At 35.2% G+C, this 17,643-nt stretch overlaps 2 protein-coding genes across 2 annotated transcripts in view; both read right to left on the bottom strand.

The window, feature by feature from the left end:
* The window catches only part of LOC148952023 (uncharacterized), a 109,874-nt gene that overhangs the window by 15,100 nt on the left and 77,131 nt on the right, over positions 1-17,643 (bottom strand). The gene's annotated exons all lie outside the window — the stretch shown is intronic.
* On the bottom strand, positions 8,647-9,951 carry LOC148952025 (serine/threonine-protein kinase pim-2-like). Its single transcript, XM_089088624.1, has one exon. The coding sequence runs from the start codon at positions 9,949-9,951 to the stop codon at positions 8,647-8,649; it is 1,305 nt and encodes a 434-aa protein (XP_088944750.1).

Raw genomic sequence — 17,643 nt, 5'->3', positions numbered from 1 at the left:
GCCCCCTAGTCAATACCTTGCTCTTTACGCTAGAGTTCCAATTTTGTTCCAATTCTTTAAAAATTACCCCTTAATCACAAAGGCCGTTAAGTAGAATAAATAGCTCTTATGGAAGTGCTAAAAAATCATTGACTTAAAGAGCGAGGTATTGCCTAGGGGATGAACCCAATCATATACGTAATATTTTCTGTTCGTTTTAAGTTTTGATGTTGCTCCTTACTTTCAGTGAAAAACTTGTTTTTTTTTTATTTAATTTCTGATCTTTTTTTAAATAATGATGGGAAATCCAGCGCCCCCTTCCTAGCACTGTCCCTTCCCCCATGAAAACGTCCTCCATGGAAATATCCTCCCATATAACCCCCGACCAACTCCCCCCCACTACCAGAAAATATGCCCCCTGAAAACGTCTGTATACTTCCCAATAACCAATGCTATATATGTTAACATTGGGTAAAGTTCATAACTTTCAGCCCTCAAAGATATATTTATTAGATTTTCGATAATGCTGACAAAATGGCTATCTCAAAATTTGATTGGGTGACTTCGGGAAAAAAAGTAGCGTGGGGGGGGGCCAACTTCCCTCCAATTTTTTTAGTCACTTAAAAAGGGCACTAGAACTTTTACTTTCCGTTCAGATGAGCCCTCTCACGATATTCTAGGACTACTGGATCGATACGATCACCCCTGGAATAAAAAAAAAAAAAAAAAAAAAAAGAAGAAAAACACGCATCCGTGATCTTCCTTCTGGCAAAAAATACAAAATTCCACATTTTTTGTAGAAAGGAGCTTGAAGCTTCTATAATAGGGTTCTCTTATACGCTAAATCTGATGGTGTGATTTTCATTAAAGTTCTATGATTTATAGGGGTTGTTTCCCCCTTTTTTCGAAATAAGGCAAATTTTCTCAGGCACATAACTTTTGATGGGTAAGACTAAATTTAATGAAACTTATATATTTCAAATCAGCATAAAAGTCTGATTCCATTTATGTATTTATTGGTATCAAAATTACTGTTTTTAGAGTTTTGGTTACTATTGAACCGGGTTACCACGAACTGTTTGATATCCGATCTTTGCCCTTATGACAAACTTTGATGGAGATAGCGTCTTTTGATTTTGGTCAAAAACCACAATAATACACTCTGAAAGTTCCAATGTAACACCCCTAGCTGTTTCTGATACATTGCATAAACCCCCTTTGTATAATCTGCATATATATATATATATAGTACCTTTTGATTCAGTTTTGAAGCCTGAAATAAAACCTGAAAATATACCTGAAAATACAATTTAATACGGTACTCTGTTCCTGAGACATTGTACTTAGGATATTTTGACAACCTGGATGCACTTACACCTTTTGATTTAGTTTAAATGTAGTAGCAGTAGTAATAGTAGCAGTGGTAAGAGTTTCAACTTAATATCTTCAGCCATTCCTGAGATACTGTTGATCCGCCCTTACAGCAACCAGCATGCACCTTATGCCTTTCCATTTTAGTTTTACTTACCCCTCAAATTTCCCTGAAAGTTTTCCTTAATACTATTAGCCTTAACAATAGTAGTAATAGGAGCAGTGGGTGTAGTAGTAATAACAGAAGTTGTAGTAGCAGCAGTATTATCCAAACACTGCCTTTTTGGTTTCGATTTAGTTCAACATCTGCCTCATCAGTCGCTAAAAATCCTACCTTATAGCCTACAATTAGTTTTAACACCTTCCTCAACAATCCCTGAAAGTTTCACCCACAGTTCATATAATTATCCAGTAAGCTTATCGCAGATCATTTCTGGTCTTCGTTCTCGGTGCGAACAAAACGCTCCTCCCACTTCTTCGTGCAGTTATTAATAGCGGGTTTCCACTTTTTTCCGATTGTTTCGCGTAAAGTGCATTATTCGTAATAGCGGGTTTCCACTTGTTTCCGATTGTTTCGCGTCTGACTTGTCTACCCGTGAAAAGATACGACGCCGCTTATGTTTCTACGTTCTCTGGAGCACTCGCACCCCGGTCCGGGTTTTTATAATGGGTGAGATAGGGAAGGATCATACTGGATAATTATATGAACTGTGGTTTCACCATACTACACTAAGCCGTTCCTCGGATATTCAGAATACGCCCTTTTGACAATATTCATGCACATAGTACGTTTCAATTCAGTTCAACATTCCCCTTAACAATCTCTGGAAATTTCACCTTCATACTTGTAGCCTTATTAATCGTAGTATTAGTAGCAGTAGCTCTAGTAGAACTACTAATAGTCGTAATAGTAATAGTAGTATGCACATAGTGCTATTTCATTATTTCACTATCCACCTCAACATGCTTTGAGAGGTTCAACTTAATAGTCTAGGCTGTTCCGAATATATACTGCTGATACGCCGTTTTGACTGCGTTGGATGCACATAGTACACTTTGATTTAGTTCAATTTCCCACTCAACCTGACATTTCCAATTGATAAGCTGACAGTTCTTACGCTTATTGACAATTCTTAACTTAACACAAACCTGACAATTCTTAACTCAACACCCTTAGCCTTTCCTCAGATATCGCAGATATGACCTTTGGACACAATTTGAAGCACATAATTTCTTTTGGTTTAGCTTAACATCTCCAAGAACATACCTTGAAGCTTCAGCATAATCCCCTGCGTTTTTTCCGGGATATTGCACTGGCACCGTTTTGATAATCTGGATACACATAGTTTATTTTGATCTAATTTTACATCCCTCTGAAATTTCCCTGAAAGTTTCTACTTTAATACCCTATTCCACTCCTGAGACCTTGAATCTGTGCCATTTTGACAACTTGGACACACTTAAACTCTTTTAGTTTAGTTGTATAGTTGTAGTAGGAGTAGTAGTAGTAATAATAATAGGAGCAGTCGCAAGTAGTCGCAGTTCCAAGTAGTCGCAGTAGGAGCTACAAGTAGTCAGGGCAACTGTGTCAAATATTCGTAGTCACAGTCGTAAGTTGTTGCAGTTGCAGTCGCATAAAATCACAATCACAGTTGCAAACGGTCACAGTCGCCGTCACAAGTAGTTGGAGTCTCAATTGCAAGTAGTTGGTGTCGCAATTAGTCGTAGTCGCAATTATTCGTAGCCGCAGGTAGTCACAAACGCAAGCAGTCCCAGTAGTAATTTCCGTAGTTGCAGTCATAAATAGTCGCAGAAGTATTAGTACAAGCAGTATTAGTTTAGTAATATTAGGAGTAGAAGGAACAGAACTTTTTATAGTAACCCCAACAGTTTCAACTTAATATCTTCAGTCGTTCCCAAGATATCGTCACTACGCCCTTATGACCAATTTGGATGGAAATAGTGTCTTTTGTTTAGTTCAACATCCCAAATACCACGCTCTGAAAGGCCCAATGTAACATCCTTAGCTGTTTTTGAGATATTGGAAATACGCTCTTTTGACAATCTGGATACACATAAAATCTTTTAATTAAGTCTTACAGCCCCTCAACTTTCCCCGAAAAATAAAATTGAATACCTTTTTCTGTTCCTGAGACATTTAACTCTGCTAGTTTGACAACCTGTGTCCACTTAAACCGTTATTTATTTAGTTCAATAGTAGTAGTAGTAATAGTAGTAGCCCTTAGAGTTCCAACTTAATACTCTTAGATGTTCTTGAGATATTGCTGATCCACCCTTTCGACAAACAGCAAGCACCCTGTCATCTTTCATCCGCAGAATGTGCCCTAGTAATGTCAACCCTTCTCTCATTATAGCCATAGAAAGCTAGATAGAACCATATTTTTCGTATAGCTTACTGTTTGAAATACGGTCAGTCAGATGGTTACCCAAAGCAATCGATAGAAAATTCCTCTGAAAAACATCTAATAAATTCTCCTCCGTCTTTCGGAGAGTCCACGTTTCAGAACCATACTTGACCACTGTTATCACTGCTGTAGCTTCCAATATTCTAATCTTGCTTTACACACTTATCTTACTATCCTTCTAAACTTTTTCCAACTGTGAAACAAACACCCAGGCCTATTCCACTTTTAACATGTTCACCGCATCCACTGTCTTTACTAATAGCACTACCTAGGTAAGTGAAGCTATCCACATGATCAATCTTTTCGTTACCCAATAGCACCTCTTCACCTTCACTTATTCCAAGCCTAAGTGACTTAGTCTTCTGAGAGTATAAAACACCATCAAAATGAAAACGGTTTTCGCCCCTTGGCTACATCTTCGGTCTATTGATTCCTGAAAACTGGAATTTTCTATGACTTTTATTTTACTTATTATACACCTATTAATATTGTTTTGTTTCGTAAATCCTCACCGTTGATGCTGCAACAGGGTTATCAACTTTTTGGTCCAGGAATGTGTCCCTCGAGCATCCAAAAATGTGTCCTTTTTAGCTAAAATGTGTCCACATTGAAATCTCGAAAACTTGAAGGTTTTTTTTTACCAGTTGTAACATTGACCAAAAGACTCTTTGTAAACCTCTTTCAAAGCGGCCAGTTAACATCAGATATAACGAAAACGACAAAAAAATCCATGTAAAACGTTCATTAATAAGCATGAAAACATGAAACTTATATAAACATGTAAATCCCTTACTTGGGAGAAAATTTTTTACTTCCAACATCTCTGGCGAAACCTAGAAGCTAAAAAGAAATATCAAGAAAAAGCATAACTTACGTGGAAAGTTATATCTTTTACCAAATATATATTTAGTTAGAAAATGTTTCGTTTTATGTAATAAATTTTCAAAAGGTGTCCCTTTTTGCCCTTTTACGTCCCAAATCCCTAAAATGTATCAGTTTTTTGTCCTTCTATTTCATTGTGTCCCGGCATATGGGAATGCGTCCTTTTGACATAAAAGTTTTCAGTTGGCAACCCTGTACCGCAATATTGAGCTGTAAAGAGGCAAGTGGCAACTTTACTCGTTTGTAAATAAGCTTAGCCAACGTTGGTAACACCCAATTTATCTGCCGCTGATCGGCGAGTAATACAACGATCAACAGCATGATGCACCTGAAACACCCATTGTGTTTACTCGGGTTGTTGAACAAATATAGGGTAGTGGGAATATGTAAAAAATTAAGTAATAAAAATGACATTTTTAAAACAGAAGAAAGAAAAAATTCTATATGCACGTAAATAGTCATCTAAAGTGATAAATATAACATAATAGAATAGCCTAATTGTTAGTTTTAAAAGTATGTTTCTGTAGGTAAATCAATTAACAAATAATTTGAAGTTTTTATTCTCAAATAACTTTAAAAATATCCAAATTAATGCATAGCTTCGATTTATGGGAGTGTTTGTCTTTAGCTAAAGCAATCAGGAAAGTTATAATTTTAGGGCTCCATGACTATATATTTTTCCGCTCATTTTCTGCTGATTTCTCACGCATGTTCCTTATTTTCAAGCTTTTTGCCCGATAAGCCTAGAACCATCTAACTGCACATGGAAGCCTTCATTATAATTTGGGTTTTGGGCTTTTCATAATTTCTTAAGACGTAGGGCCTATATGGTTTTGTAAGTTTTCACTTAATTCAGTTTAAAGAATTGGATTTCATTTTTAGTGTCCTTGGTACTTCAACATTAATTTTCTTGCGCTATTGCGCTCTTGCCTATCTTGCGCTTTGGGCTCTCAAAACCTAAAATAAATGATTCATTTTGCTAAAATTTTCATCTATGGCACTCAAATCATCAGTAAGAGTTGGAGTTTTGCTTTCCCATTTGATTCCATGCTGTCCCATGGCCTTTGCCGTGTTCCTTAGGACAAAGTCGATCAAAATGATCCATGTAAATGGTGATAGAATGCAACCCTGTTTAACTCCTGTTCAATACGAAACCACCTACTAACCTCATTTCCTACCTTAGCCGCAGCAATGTTATTCTTGTACGCAATAATCACTTTTGTGCATTTCTCTGGTATACGATACAAGGATAGGACCTTCGCTATAGCTCTGCTATCGGCTGAATCAAACGCTTGCTCATAATCTACAAAGCTAAGGACTAAAGGGTTCGGATGACTGAGTCACTTCTCAATTATTAATCTAAAAATAAAAAATTGATCCTCTCACCTTTCTAAAACCACACTGCTCTTCTCTTAAAACTTTAAAGTTTTCCTAAAATTGCTTGGCACTTCCCCTTTTTCAAAAGCCATATTAATAATCTTCAGTAATTTATCTCTAACTTCACAACCACTATATTAAAAAGAATCTCATTTGCCTGTCTATCTCCAACTGGGACCTTATTATTTCTTAATTCTTTTAGTACTGTCTCTAATTCTTCCTCCCAAAATAAATCTGCCTTAACTTCCAAAGTGTCACAAACTTTTTCATTCTTTTCTACATCATTTCCTATAACTTTGTCAAACAGTTTATGGTTACAAACTGTAAGTAAGGAGAGATGAGGCTCAATAGTAACCGAAACTCTAAGAAACAGAGTCTTGATAACAATAGATACATCAAAAGAATCGAATTTTAATGGTTATTCAAAATATGTGAAGTTCATCAAATCTAATATTACCCATCAAAAGTTACCAGCCTGAAAAAAATTACACATTTTCTGAAAAAAGGCGAAATGACCATAAAATAGATAGGGATCCTAATGAAAATCATTCCATCATAATCAGCATACCAGGTAACCGCAGTGTTAATGTTTCAAGCTCATATGTACAAAAATGTGGAATTTTGCATTTTTTGCCTGAAGATTGATCAAGCTGGTTTCTTTTTTCTTCTTCAAATCATTGGCTTTTATTTTTGGAACTTTTTATCAAGCTCTTCGCCATCTATTGCTTTATCAGTTATACTTTGGAAGTCTTTATTTTTTTTTCTTCTTCTTTTTTCCCAGGGTTGTTCATATTGAACTAGTGATATTAGAAGATCGGGAGAGAGCTCATTTGAGTGGAAATAAAAAATTCTAGTGCCCTTTTTAAGCTACCAAACAAATTGGATGGCAGCTAGCCCCCCTCCCGCGCTCATATTTTCCCCAAAGTAACCCGATCAAAATTTTGAGATAACCATTTCGTTCAGCATAGTCGAAAAAACCAATAACCATACAATTGATATAGCCGGATTTCCCAGCATTATTTAAAAAACGATCAGAAATTAAATAAAAATAAGGAGCAACAATAAAGCTTAAAACGAACAGAAATTACCAAACAGCTCGTGGTAACGAACTGTAAGTAAGGAGCGATGCGACTCAATAGTAACCAAAACTCTAAGAAACAGAGTCTTGATAACATTAGAAACATCAAAGGAATCGAATTTCGATGCTCATTCACAATATGTAAAAATCATCAAATTTAATGTTGCTCATCAAAGTTACGAGCCTGAGAAAATTTGCCAAATTTTTTAAAAAGAGGGAGGGCCCCCAAAACGTCAAGCGATCTCAATGAAAATGAAACCATCAGATCCAGCATACCATAAAATCATAATTTGGAGTTATAAAGCTCCTATGTAAAAAACTGTGTAATTTTTTTTTTTTTGCCATAATATTATATCAAAAATACGGTTTTTTTTTTTTTTTTTCAGGGGTTATCGGATTTAAACAGTGTCCCAAGAATTTCGGGAGAGGGCTCATTTTATAGGAAATCAAAAGTTTTATGGCCCTTTTTTTGTGACCGAAAATTTTGTTAGGCAGCTACCCCCCCCCCCGCCCTCCAAGCTCATTTTTCCCCAAAGTCGCCCGATCGAAATTTGAGATATCCATTTTGTTCAAGATAGTCGAAAAATCTCATAACTATGTCTTTGAGGATGACCTATCTACCCACAGTCCCTGGGGGAAGGGCTGCAAGCTATGAACTTTGCCCATTGTTTACATAGTATTGGCTATTGGGAAGCATACAGACGATTTTCTGGAGTGTTTTCTGGTGACGAGGGGGAGGGATTTAATGTGTGGGATCTTTCTATGGAGGAATTTTTCGCGGGGAAGGGAAATTTCCATGGAGGGGGAGCCGGATTTCCCAGAATTATTTAAAAAACAATCAGAAATTAAACATAAAAAAAAATTTTCAACTGAAAGCAAGGAGCAACATTAAAACTTAAAACGAAAAGAAATTATGAAGTATATGAGGAGGTTTGCCCCCCCCTCAAAACCTCCTCTTTACGCAAAAGTTTTTTTTTAACTTTTAAAAGAGCTTATTATTCTAATTAAACGGCGTTTGTGATTCAGCAGTCATTCTTAAAAAACTATAACAGTAAGTCAAGCTTTAGCGTAAAGAGTTAGGTATTGAAGGGGGGCGGGTAATTCCCTCAAATACGTAATAATTTCAGTTCGTTTTAAGTTTTAATGTTGCCCCTTACTTTCAGTTGAAGAAAAATTGTTATTTTTTATTTAATCACGGTTAAGTATATTCTCAAGATGAATATTCTCAGTGCGCAGTGCTTTTTAAAAATTGGATTCCTCGAAATCACTCTGAAAATTGAAATTAGCTAAAATTAACAATATATATTTCGCGTTTAAGTTTGGGCAATTTAAAACGTTAGTCTTTGGAAAGATTCTGAAGAAATACGTTTTCATTCTAGAAAATTCGGTCATAGTAATAGCACTACTTGTTCAATATAATCCAAATAATATAAACAAAAATGTCATCATACATACTAAATTTTTATTGGAAAATTGAATAAAAAAAAAAAAAGAAAACGACACACGATAAATTTTGAGTCATTTGACTTTTTCCTAAAAGTGGCCTATTTTCACACTAAGGATCTTGATCACATCAAGGTTTAGCCAAGGATCCTGAAGTATTTGTTTCACACTTGGTCTGTTACCTCTCGCCACCTGCAAACATCTGTTGACAAGTCTACGAGCCATTTGTGAAGCCTTCCTGTTTCGCAATCCCAAGTCTGTTACACCTTTAGCTTTAAGAGAGCTTCTCCCGTTATCAAAGGGTTCTTTGCCAATCAAGAGTGATCCCAATATAATACCTAGAGACCAAGTAGTTACCGGTTCTGTCACATGTATCATATCAAACAATTCACAGAAATCAACTTCTGGAGGCCAGTAACCAGGAGTGCCACAGATCATTTCATCTGCCGTCTCCAAAGATTCAGCTAATCCAAAGTCAATAACCAATATATTTTCATTTTCGTCAACAAGGATATTGTCCCCTTTCAGGTCTCTATGTGTAATGCCGGCCATTTCCAATCTCAAAACTATAGATGTAATTTGTTTAAAAAGATTGATAACTTTATTTTCGCTCAGCTGTTCATTTTTGTTGATAAATTCAGTCAATGTAATTGAGTTCTGATGATACTCTGTTGTAATCCAACATTCCTCTCCGACAATGTAATAATCTAGTAACTTCACACAACCATCAATATCTCTAACTTGGTTCAAAAAATATACTTCCTTTGGTAAAATTTTGCCAGAGTCCAATTGAATTTGGTTAGTTCGGTTTAAATTTATCTTTTTTACAGCTGCTCGTTTCCAATCACGGTTTCTTGTAGCTAAGAATACTTTCCCGGAAGCATCTTCTCCAAGCTCCGTAGTAGTTAGAGTATACTCGTTCAACAGCTTTTCTAAACCTGTCTCTAAAGCATTTTGCTGGAAACGCTGCTTTTTCTTTATCTTGTCGACCACTGCCCTTAAGCAAGCACGATTAACTATACCACATAATGGTTTAATGGCTTTCTTCTTAATGGCTGCATAACTAGGAACAGCTGGGTCAAAAGGCTCAAAACTGATACCAAACTGATCTTGCAAATATAAACCATTAATATTATGTTGTATTTCATTATTAAATTCCACTCCGTATTCTGAAAAAATTCTTTGACGGGGAACATTTTTACAGTACATTTTTTCTTCATTGTCAAACTGTGTTTCTGAACCAGGAGCATTTTGTTGGAAATACACATTATCACTGCTACTAGCTCTATAACTTGCATCATCAGGCAGAACCGATATTTTGTACATCGCATTTTGGCACTGTCGACCATACTCCAAGTCCCATGGATTTACAAATTTCTGTTGATGAAGTATCATACTTTCAGGAAATTACAATCTTAAAGGTTACACAAATATTGAGACAAACTGTTCACGCAAAGATAACTTTCATTACTGAGGCAGGCTATTGTTCTGTGAGCTTTCTTGTTTTATAGACCCATGACGTCACCAAACTTATTATTGAGGTGACGTCATGGAAAGGTGTCTTCCACATTATTTCTTCAGTGTTAGGTGACGTCATTCTGTTTTTGCAGTTGATGCAAGTAATAAATGTGATTTCTCTAAATCTGTCTCGAAGGGAATCCTTTCAGTGTGACATTGTCTCTATTTTTATTTTATCTTTTTATTTTTTTCATAGTAAGAAAATTGCCTTCATTTCGCTAAATCTCCAATGACAAATACTGAGGTCCAGTCTTTTCATCCGAATTAAAAAAGAGAGGACTATAATACCCTCTTTGCCAGGTTGTTATCTCAAAAGTCTCAAACAAAAAAAAACCCTGTAGAATGTTTAATGTCTGGATTTTACATAAAAACTAAGCCGATTTCGTCTTTCAAGAATTTCAGAAAATGCTACAATCTAAAGTTGCAAGCTTTTGAAAGGTACGAAACATAAGCTATCTTAACGCAGGGCACCGTAGGCCAACTTGAGTTTTTCTTTCAAGTCACTTTTGCCTGTCCTATGTCCCCCCCCCCCGAGGAAAAACCTACAAGGTACGCTTCATTTGTCATGTATAATTGAAAACTCAGCACCTATGCGAGCAGGCTAGCATTGGAAATTTTTTAAGTGGCACCAACACTGGAATGCGCTTTCCCAGCAAACTAGGGTGTCTTTCTTGGTTTTGGCTGCGGCTAGAGCCAGGTTGGCCTTTGGCTAGGCCAGTTTGAGATGAGCAAGTAATTGTTTTTTTCTGATAACACCTTAAAACTTAGCAAGGTGAGCTCAGTACATTGTTATTTTGCTTGGAAATCTAGTCTTTTAAGAGCATCCTATCAGTTGATGCAATATAGTCGGCTAGAGACTAACAACTATTGCAAAATCTTTGTTTAAAACTAAAATCTTTACATATCCCCCATGACAATCAAGCTGGTTTCTTTTTTCTTCTTCAAATCATTGGCTTTTATTTTTGGAACTTTTTATCAAGCTCTTCGCCATCTATTGCTTTATCAGTTATACTTTGGAAGTCTTTATTAGCTTATGCTTTATACTTTATTAGTTAAATAGTTATTAGGTTTTAATTTGGTATTGGATGTTTCGAAGTTATTTGGTATTCGATTATTATTAGGTTTGTTCATTTTTATTCCATAACTATTGTTTGCAAAAGGAAGACTACAAACACATTTTACTGGAGAGCTAAACATCTGAGAGATACATCTTTGATTTTTTGATTGTTATTCGTTTGTTATTAGGTTTCTATTTGGTATTTGCTTCTTGGATATTATTTAGTTTTTGATGGTTATTAGGTTTGTCGATTATCTTTTCGATTATATTCACGGACAGTTGTTTTTAAAAGAAAAATTATAAATCAATTTTACAGGAGAGCTAAAAAACTAAGAGATATATTTTAGGTTTTTCGATTGTTTCTTGATTATTCTTCATTATTCATCATTCTTCATTATTCTTGATTATTATTCATTGTGATTATTCTTCATTCTGTTTTGGAGCAATTATTACCTTGATCAAAATTGTCTACACTTCTATTTTGATCACCCTCAGAACCAAGATTACTGTAAAAAAAAAAAAAAAAAAAAAAAAAAAAAAAAAAAAAAAATGAACTGACAGTTTAATATATACATATTACATCCCTGAAAGTCTTAATGATTTTCGATTTATTAAATTCATAAAGGAGAAAAGGTCTTGAAAATATATTTTGTTTTCAGAATTTAGAAAATTTCTTCTTCGTCTTCAGAAGGCAAAGAGCGTGTTAGCCCTACTCCTCTTTGTGGTAGTTTCTCCCTGTTTTAAGTTTGGCTTGCTTATTTGTTGTAATTTCTGTTCTTTTTGGGTTTCATTTATTTATTGACAATGACTTATGGTAGTTTTTGAATTAATACAGGTTTTGATTTTGGCTCACCGTACATGAATAATTAAAACAAAATTTTCATATTAATTTTACTTTTATTTCGTTAAATGGCTTTCTCGAAACTTGTTTAATTTATTTACGAACGTTTTTATTAGTAGCAAATATACGTAACTTACGAATTAACTTTCGTAACGAACTTCTATATTCATATATTTTTAATACATATATCAGGGGGTTCGCCCCCTAATCAATACCTTGCTCACGACAGTCACTGGAGTTCTGAACAAACGATTATGAGATGGCTACTGGCTTACTAGTCACTGTGAAACGATTATGAGATGGCGACTGGCTTGCTATATAAAAAGCTAAAAAGACAGTCACTGGAGTTCTGAACAAACGATTATGAGACTGGCCACTGGCTTAATTTTCAAAAAAAAAAAAAAAAAAAAAGTAGCTTCAGTTTTTAACCACTGGAACCGTCATAAAGCAGTTTAGGTTTCAACAGTACAGAAAAAAAAACCTTATTTTATTTTGTGTTTTAAGCAGAGCTCTAGTTTTGTCTGATTCTGCAAATATCCTAGATTCTAGTTTCGTGGGAAATGTCATTATTGTTTTAAATTGAGAAGATAGCTAACCTTATGGATGTGTTACTGTAAACCGAAGACTGGCAGGGTCAGTACAATATACCAAGATATATAGGAGTGCTGTTATTGATGTTAAAAGTAGGCTAAATTCACCATTCACTAGTGACTAGGTTAATTTAAAGCTGATGGATGAGAATTTGAAAGACTTTCCAGGAACAGTTGAATAGTAAACAGGAGAGTTTAGAATTTGACAATGTAGAACATGGATGGAATAATTTTAGGAAAATAATTTGTGAAGTATCTGATGGTGTCTTAGGGAAGAAAGTTATGAATGCAGATAGGAATTTTAATGAAAATACTTGATGTTTAATGGAGAGAAGGAAGAACTTGTACAGGAATTATCTGAGTGATAGTTCAAATGAAAATAAGAATAAAGAAAGAATGTAACGAAAGTAGAGAAAGCATTAAATTATGAACTAATGAGGTGTGAAGTGAAAATTGCCGAGGATCTGGAAGATGCAGCTAGACGGCATAATAGTAAAATACTGTACTGGCTTGTTAATAAATTGAGAGAAAGTAGTCAATCTGGACATGTCCCAGTTAAATATTAATTTAAAAAAACAAAAGTTTTCACGTGGGAAGAAAAGAGTGAAGTTGAAACTTCAAAAGGACAAAAATAATTACTTCACAGCGTATTTGATACATATCAATAAAACTAGTAAAAATAAACCAACTAATTATGTTTCTCTATGCTTTTAGGATTATACAAAACTAGCGCTTTACTGAGAACACAAAAGTCAAGTATAAAAAACAGGATTATTGTTTTAAGAGTCAAAAGTGAGTATGTAGCCTGACAATACTAAACGAATCTGTACATATTTTCATAGTCTTACCACATTGGTAACATTAGTAACTTTCAATATACAATTAAAATTATCTTAAAAACATAAGCGTAAGATAAAATATTTGTCTAATAGCTACGAAGTCATTGAACAGCATAAAAAAATATTGGATTGATTTATCACGCAGCATTTTGGTCTCGCCAGCTATAATACCAATAGTGGGTAATATACAGTCTTAAATTGTAAGAAATGCGCTTAAGTATTCTTTGAAATGAAGATCAAATAAGACATAATTTGAACTCTGGATATCTGATTATTTCTCTCTATACAACAGTGAATTTCAAGCTATGATACAACTTCTAAAGCTAGTGAATAGTCCTAATACTATCAAGATGGCTTTACTTCAAACTTGTGAAGAAATTAATCATGACATGTTCTTTTCATAACCAAAACGAGAGCAAACCACTGAACTGAGCCATTGCGCCGAAGTGATACTAAATTAAACGTAAAAAAAATAAAGCGAAATCCTAAAACGGATTGTCGCTTTATCTTAAAAGCGATTGATCCTAAAAGGAACGATAATATTTTTATTCTGTAAAAAGTGCCCTTAATTGGCTTGCTTTTACTGTACCAAAACTCCTATATTTTGTGTTTTCAGTAAAGCGCTAGTTTTGTAAAATCCTAAAAGAATATGGAAACATACTTAGTTGGTTTATTTGTACTAGTTTTATTGATGTGTATCAAATAAACTGCGAAGTAATAATTTTTGTCCGTTTTAAGTTTCAACTTCGCTCTTTACTTCCCTCGGGAAAACTTTGTTTTTTAAATTAATCTTTGTTCGTTTTTTATTAAAATTTAATGCATAATCTTTTTTATTTATACAGAATGATGTATGTTCGTTTTAAGTTTTAATGTCACTTCTTAGTTTCAGTTGAGAACTTATTTTTAATATAATTTGTAATTATCACCTATCTAGAGGACAGAAGACACCTCTAGAAAATACTGCAAACAACCTAGACAGCTAAGAAAAACTTTCTGTCTATAACATAAAGTTCATTTTCCATGCTTCACAAAACAATACATGTTTTTCAGAAACGTTTGTTTTTCGATGAGCAAAAACCTGTTTTTACTCGGCCGACATCGCCTGAAAAAGCCATGAGGAAGACAGGGCCTTATGAATCACCTACTGACTAGTACTGACTAGCAGAAACTAAAAGGCTACTGTAACAAAAGAGAGCTGTTTAAGGGCTCATTTAAAAGCTTATAGTTATACCTAATCGCTTTTTTAAATTTGACTTGATAGCACATTCCCACACAGTGCACTTTCGGTTGTTTCCCCAACTTTTTTAAACGAAACAAGTGCCTTTTCCAATGAAATGAGCAAAACAAGGTGTTTTTCAAAACCTCGGCAGGAGCAAAAAACTAAGGAGGCAAGAAAGTCCCTTCCTTTCAATTACCGCCGTTAGAACTAGCACACAGGCTTCATGGCAGAGTGAAGTTTGAAGGATCAATTCAAAATTGTTGATAAATCAAGCTTAATTTTTTGTAGATTTATATTTGAAAAGTTATTTGTTTTAGTTATTTTGTTTTCGCAATAATCTTTTACTTTTAAGATTAGTAGGCGCTTTATGAAACTTACTGAAAGGGTCTGGATGGGGAGTATATCCGAGGGGTTCTTATAAACCTCCAGTTACGGCCTTTGGACCATAATTACTGCAGTGGTACCGTTTTATGCTTCCAAACTCTTCCACTTAAGAAGTGCCGTTTTTAGTGCTATATGGCACTTTTGGATGGTAAAATTGATAAAAATCATGTAGATATGAGTAATAGGTTTAAAATGAGCCTTCCGGTATATGCCTTAATGAGTGCATCACGTTTTCAAAAATAGTGCATTGTCTGAAAAGTAATCACAAGAAGGGAAAAACCATGGCATGATAATCTAATTTGAAGTCCAGCGCTGTACTGACAGAACCACGCCTCTAATAATGTAATTTAATATATTGGTGTTTGTAGGACTTTAACTGCGTAGCTTATTAAGGGGGAGTGGAGGAGGTATTTGCAGGAGGTGTTCTTGCAACCTTCCAGTTAAGGGGTTTGGACCATAATTATTACAGTAATACTGTTTTATGCTTCCAAGATTATCATTTAAGAAGTGGCACCAAAAATGTTGTTTTCAGTGCTATATCTCACTTACAAATGGTAGAATTGATAAAAAGCACATAGATATGAGCAAAATATGAGCCATTACACATCACTCTAAAAAGTTCTGGTAGCCCACTAGCCCTAGCTTTTCCACATGAGACATGGCACCGAAAGTGCCGTTTTTAGTGCTATTTGAAACTTACAGATGATGGAATTTATAGGAAGAACGTAAATATGAACAATATTTTTTATATGAGCTATCAAAAATTTATCTAGAATGTCCTGGTAGCCCGCTAGCCCTAGCCCTCGAGAAACGGCATAAAAAGTGTCTTTTTTCGTGCCATATGGTACTTGCACACGGCGGAATTTATATAAACCACGTACATATGAGAAATAGCTTTTGAATGAGCTCTTAAGCATCACTCTTTGCTTTTTTCGTACCCCGCAAGGCCTGGAAAAACTAATAAAACAGGACCGTTTTAACATTTTTTAACTTTTAGTTACTATGCGGTGTGGTAACAAAGAGTTCATTGCAAATTCTCCTCAGAAACTAGTTAACATTAAAATCTGTGAAATATAATAAATTGTAGAATTTTTAAAAATCTAGTAAATATAAGCAATGGCTTATAATTCAGCCATTAAACATCTATCTACGACGGTGTGGTAGCCTGCTAATGTTTTAGTAGCTTACTGATGAGCAGACGATTTATGAAACTTACTAAGGGGGCTGGGAGGGGAGTTTACGGGAGGGATTCCTGTAAGCATCTAGTAAAGGGTTCAGAAATAAAACTATTACAATAGTGCTTATCTTGTATTGCAGAGTTTTTCCATTCATGAAGTGGCACCAAAAGTGTTGTTTTCAGTGCTATATCCCATTTACGAATGGTAAAATTGATAAAAAAAAAGCACGTATATAAAAGCAATAGCTCTCAAATATGTCATTAAACATCACTCTTATAAGTTCTGCTACCCCTATAGCCCCAGCTTTTCCACTTGAGACACGGCACCAAGATTGCCGTTTTTAGTGCCATTCGGAACTTGCTGATGATGGAATTTATATGAAGGACGTAGATATGAGCAATATATTTTATATGAGCTATAAAAGATCTGTCTACGATGTTCTGGTGGCCTGCTAGTGCCACCCCATGAGAAACGGCACAAAAAGTGCCATTTTATTGCCATATGGCACTTCCATGTGGCGTAACTTATAAAAAGCACGTAGATGTGAGAAATAGCTGTTTAATGAGCCATTAAGCATCTCTTTATGATGTTCTGGTAGCCCGCTAGGCCTGTTGAAAAAAAAGAAAGGAAAAAAAAAAAAAAACGGGAGACAGATCAGTGTTACCGATGCAAAATGGTGATTTTCCTTGTTGTTCAGGGAGGGGGACTGTAATTTCCCTGTACAAAGTTTTCGACCATGCTGATTTCAATGGTACACTTTTCATTTTGATATGACGCCATTTCCGAGGGGTTTGAGGCTTTTTTCGAAATCACCGTACATTACTTTTCACAATAAACTTTTACTTTTAAGACGAACCGAAAAATAGCTATCATTCCTGAGTCAGTGTCAGATGGCGATTTTTTTTCAAGGCACTTATTTTTCAGATCGTGTTTTGGTTACTATGGGCTGTGGTTCGCTCTTTACTAGATTGCAGCTACCGCCGCTTTAAAAAATGCAGCCTAGAAAAAGACTGAAAAAACGGATACCGGTACCGATATTCCCGATAAGATACATGAGATATCAATGCGCGCGAGACCAATCCGCGCCATATTGATATCACATACAGCCCTTCCCCAGGGACTATGGAGGGCCATATCATCAAAACCATATATATATTGGACCTTTGAACTATGTTAAACAAAATGGTCATCTCAAAATTTTTAGAGGACAAGTTTGGGGGGAGGAGTCCTGTAGGGAGTGGGGGCTATTTGCCCTCCAATCTTTTTTGGTCACTTAAAGGGTACTAGCAAATTTAATTTCTATTCCAATGAGCCATTAAATATCTCTCTATGATGTTCTGGTCATTCGCTAGCCCTCGTGAAAAAAAAAGAAAAAGAAGGAGACACACCAGTGCTACCCATGCAAAAAAAGTCATTTTCCTTGGTGTTCAAGGTGGGGGACTGTAATTATCCTTCGCGAGG

The sequence above is a fragment of the Artemia sp. Qi Xiang Cuo genome, chromosome 5, assembly GCF_049724085.1.
Source record: "Artemia sp. Qi Xiang Cuo chromosome 5, ASM4972408v1, whole genome shotgun sequence".
In the NCBI taxonomy this organism is placed as follows: domain Eukaryota; kingdom Metazoa; phylum Arthropoda; class Branchiopoda; order Anostraca; family Artemiidae; genus Artemia; species Artemia sp. Qi Xiang Cuo.
The sequence above is the reverse complement of the archived record's forward strand: the minus strand, read 5'-3'. Positions and strand labels throughout refer to the sequence as shown.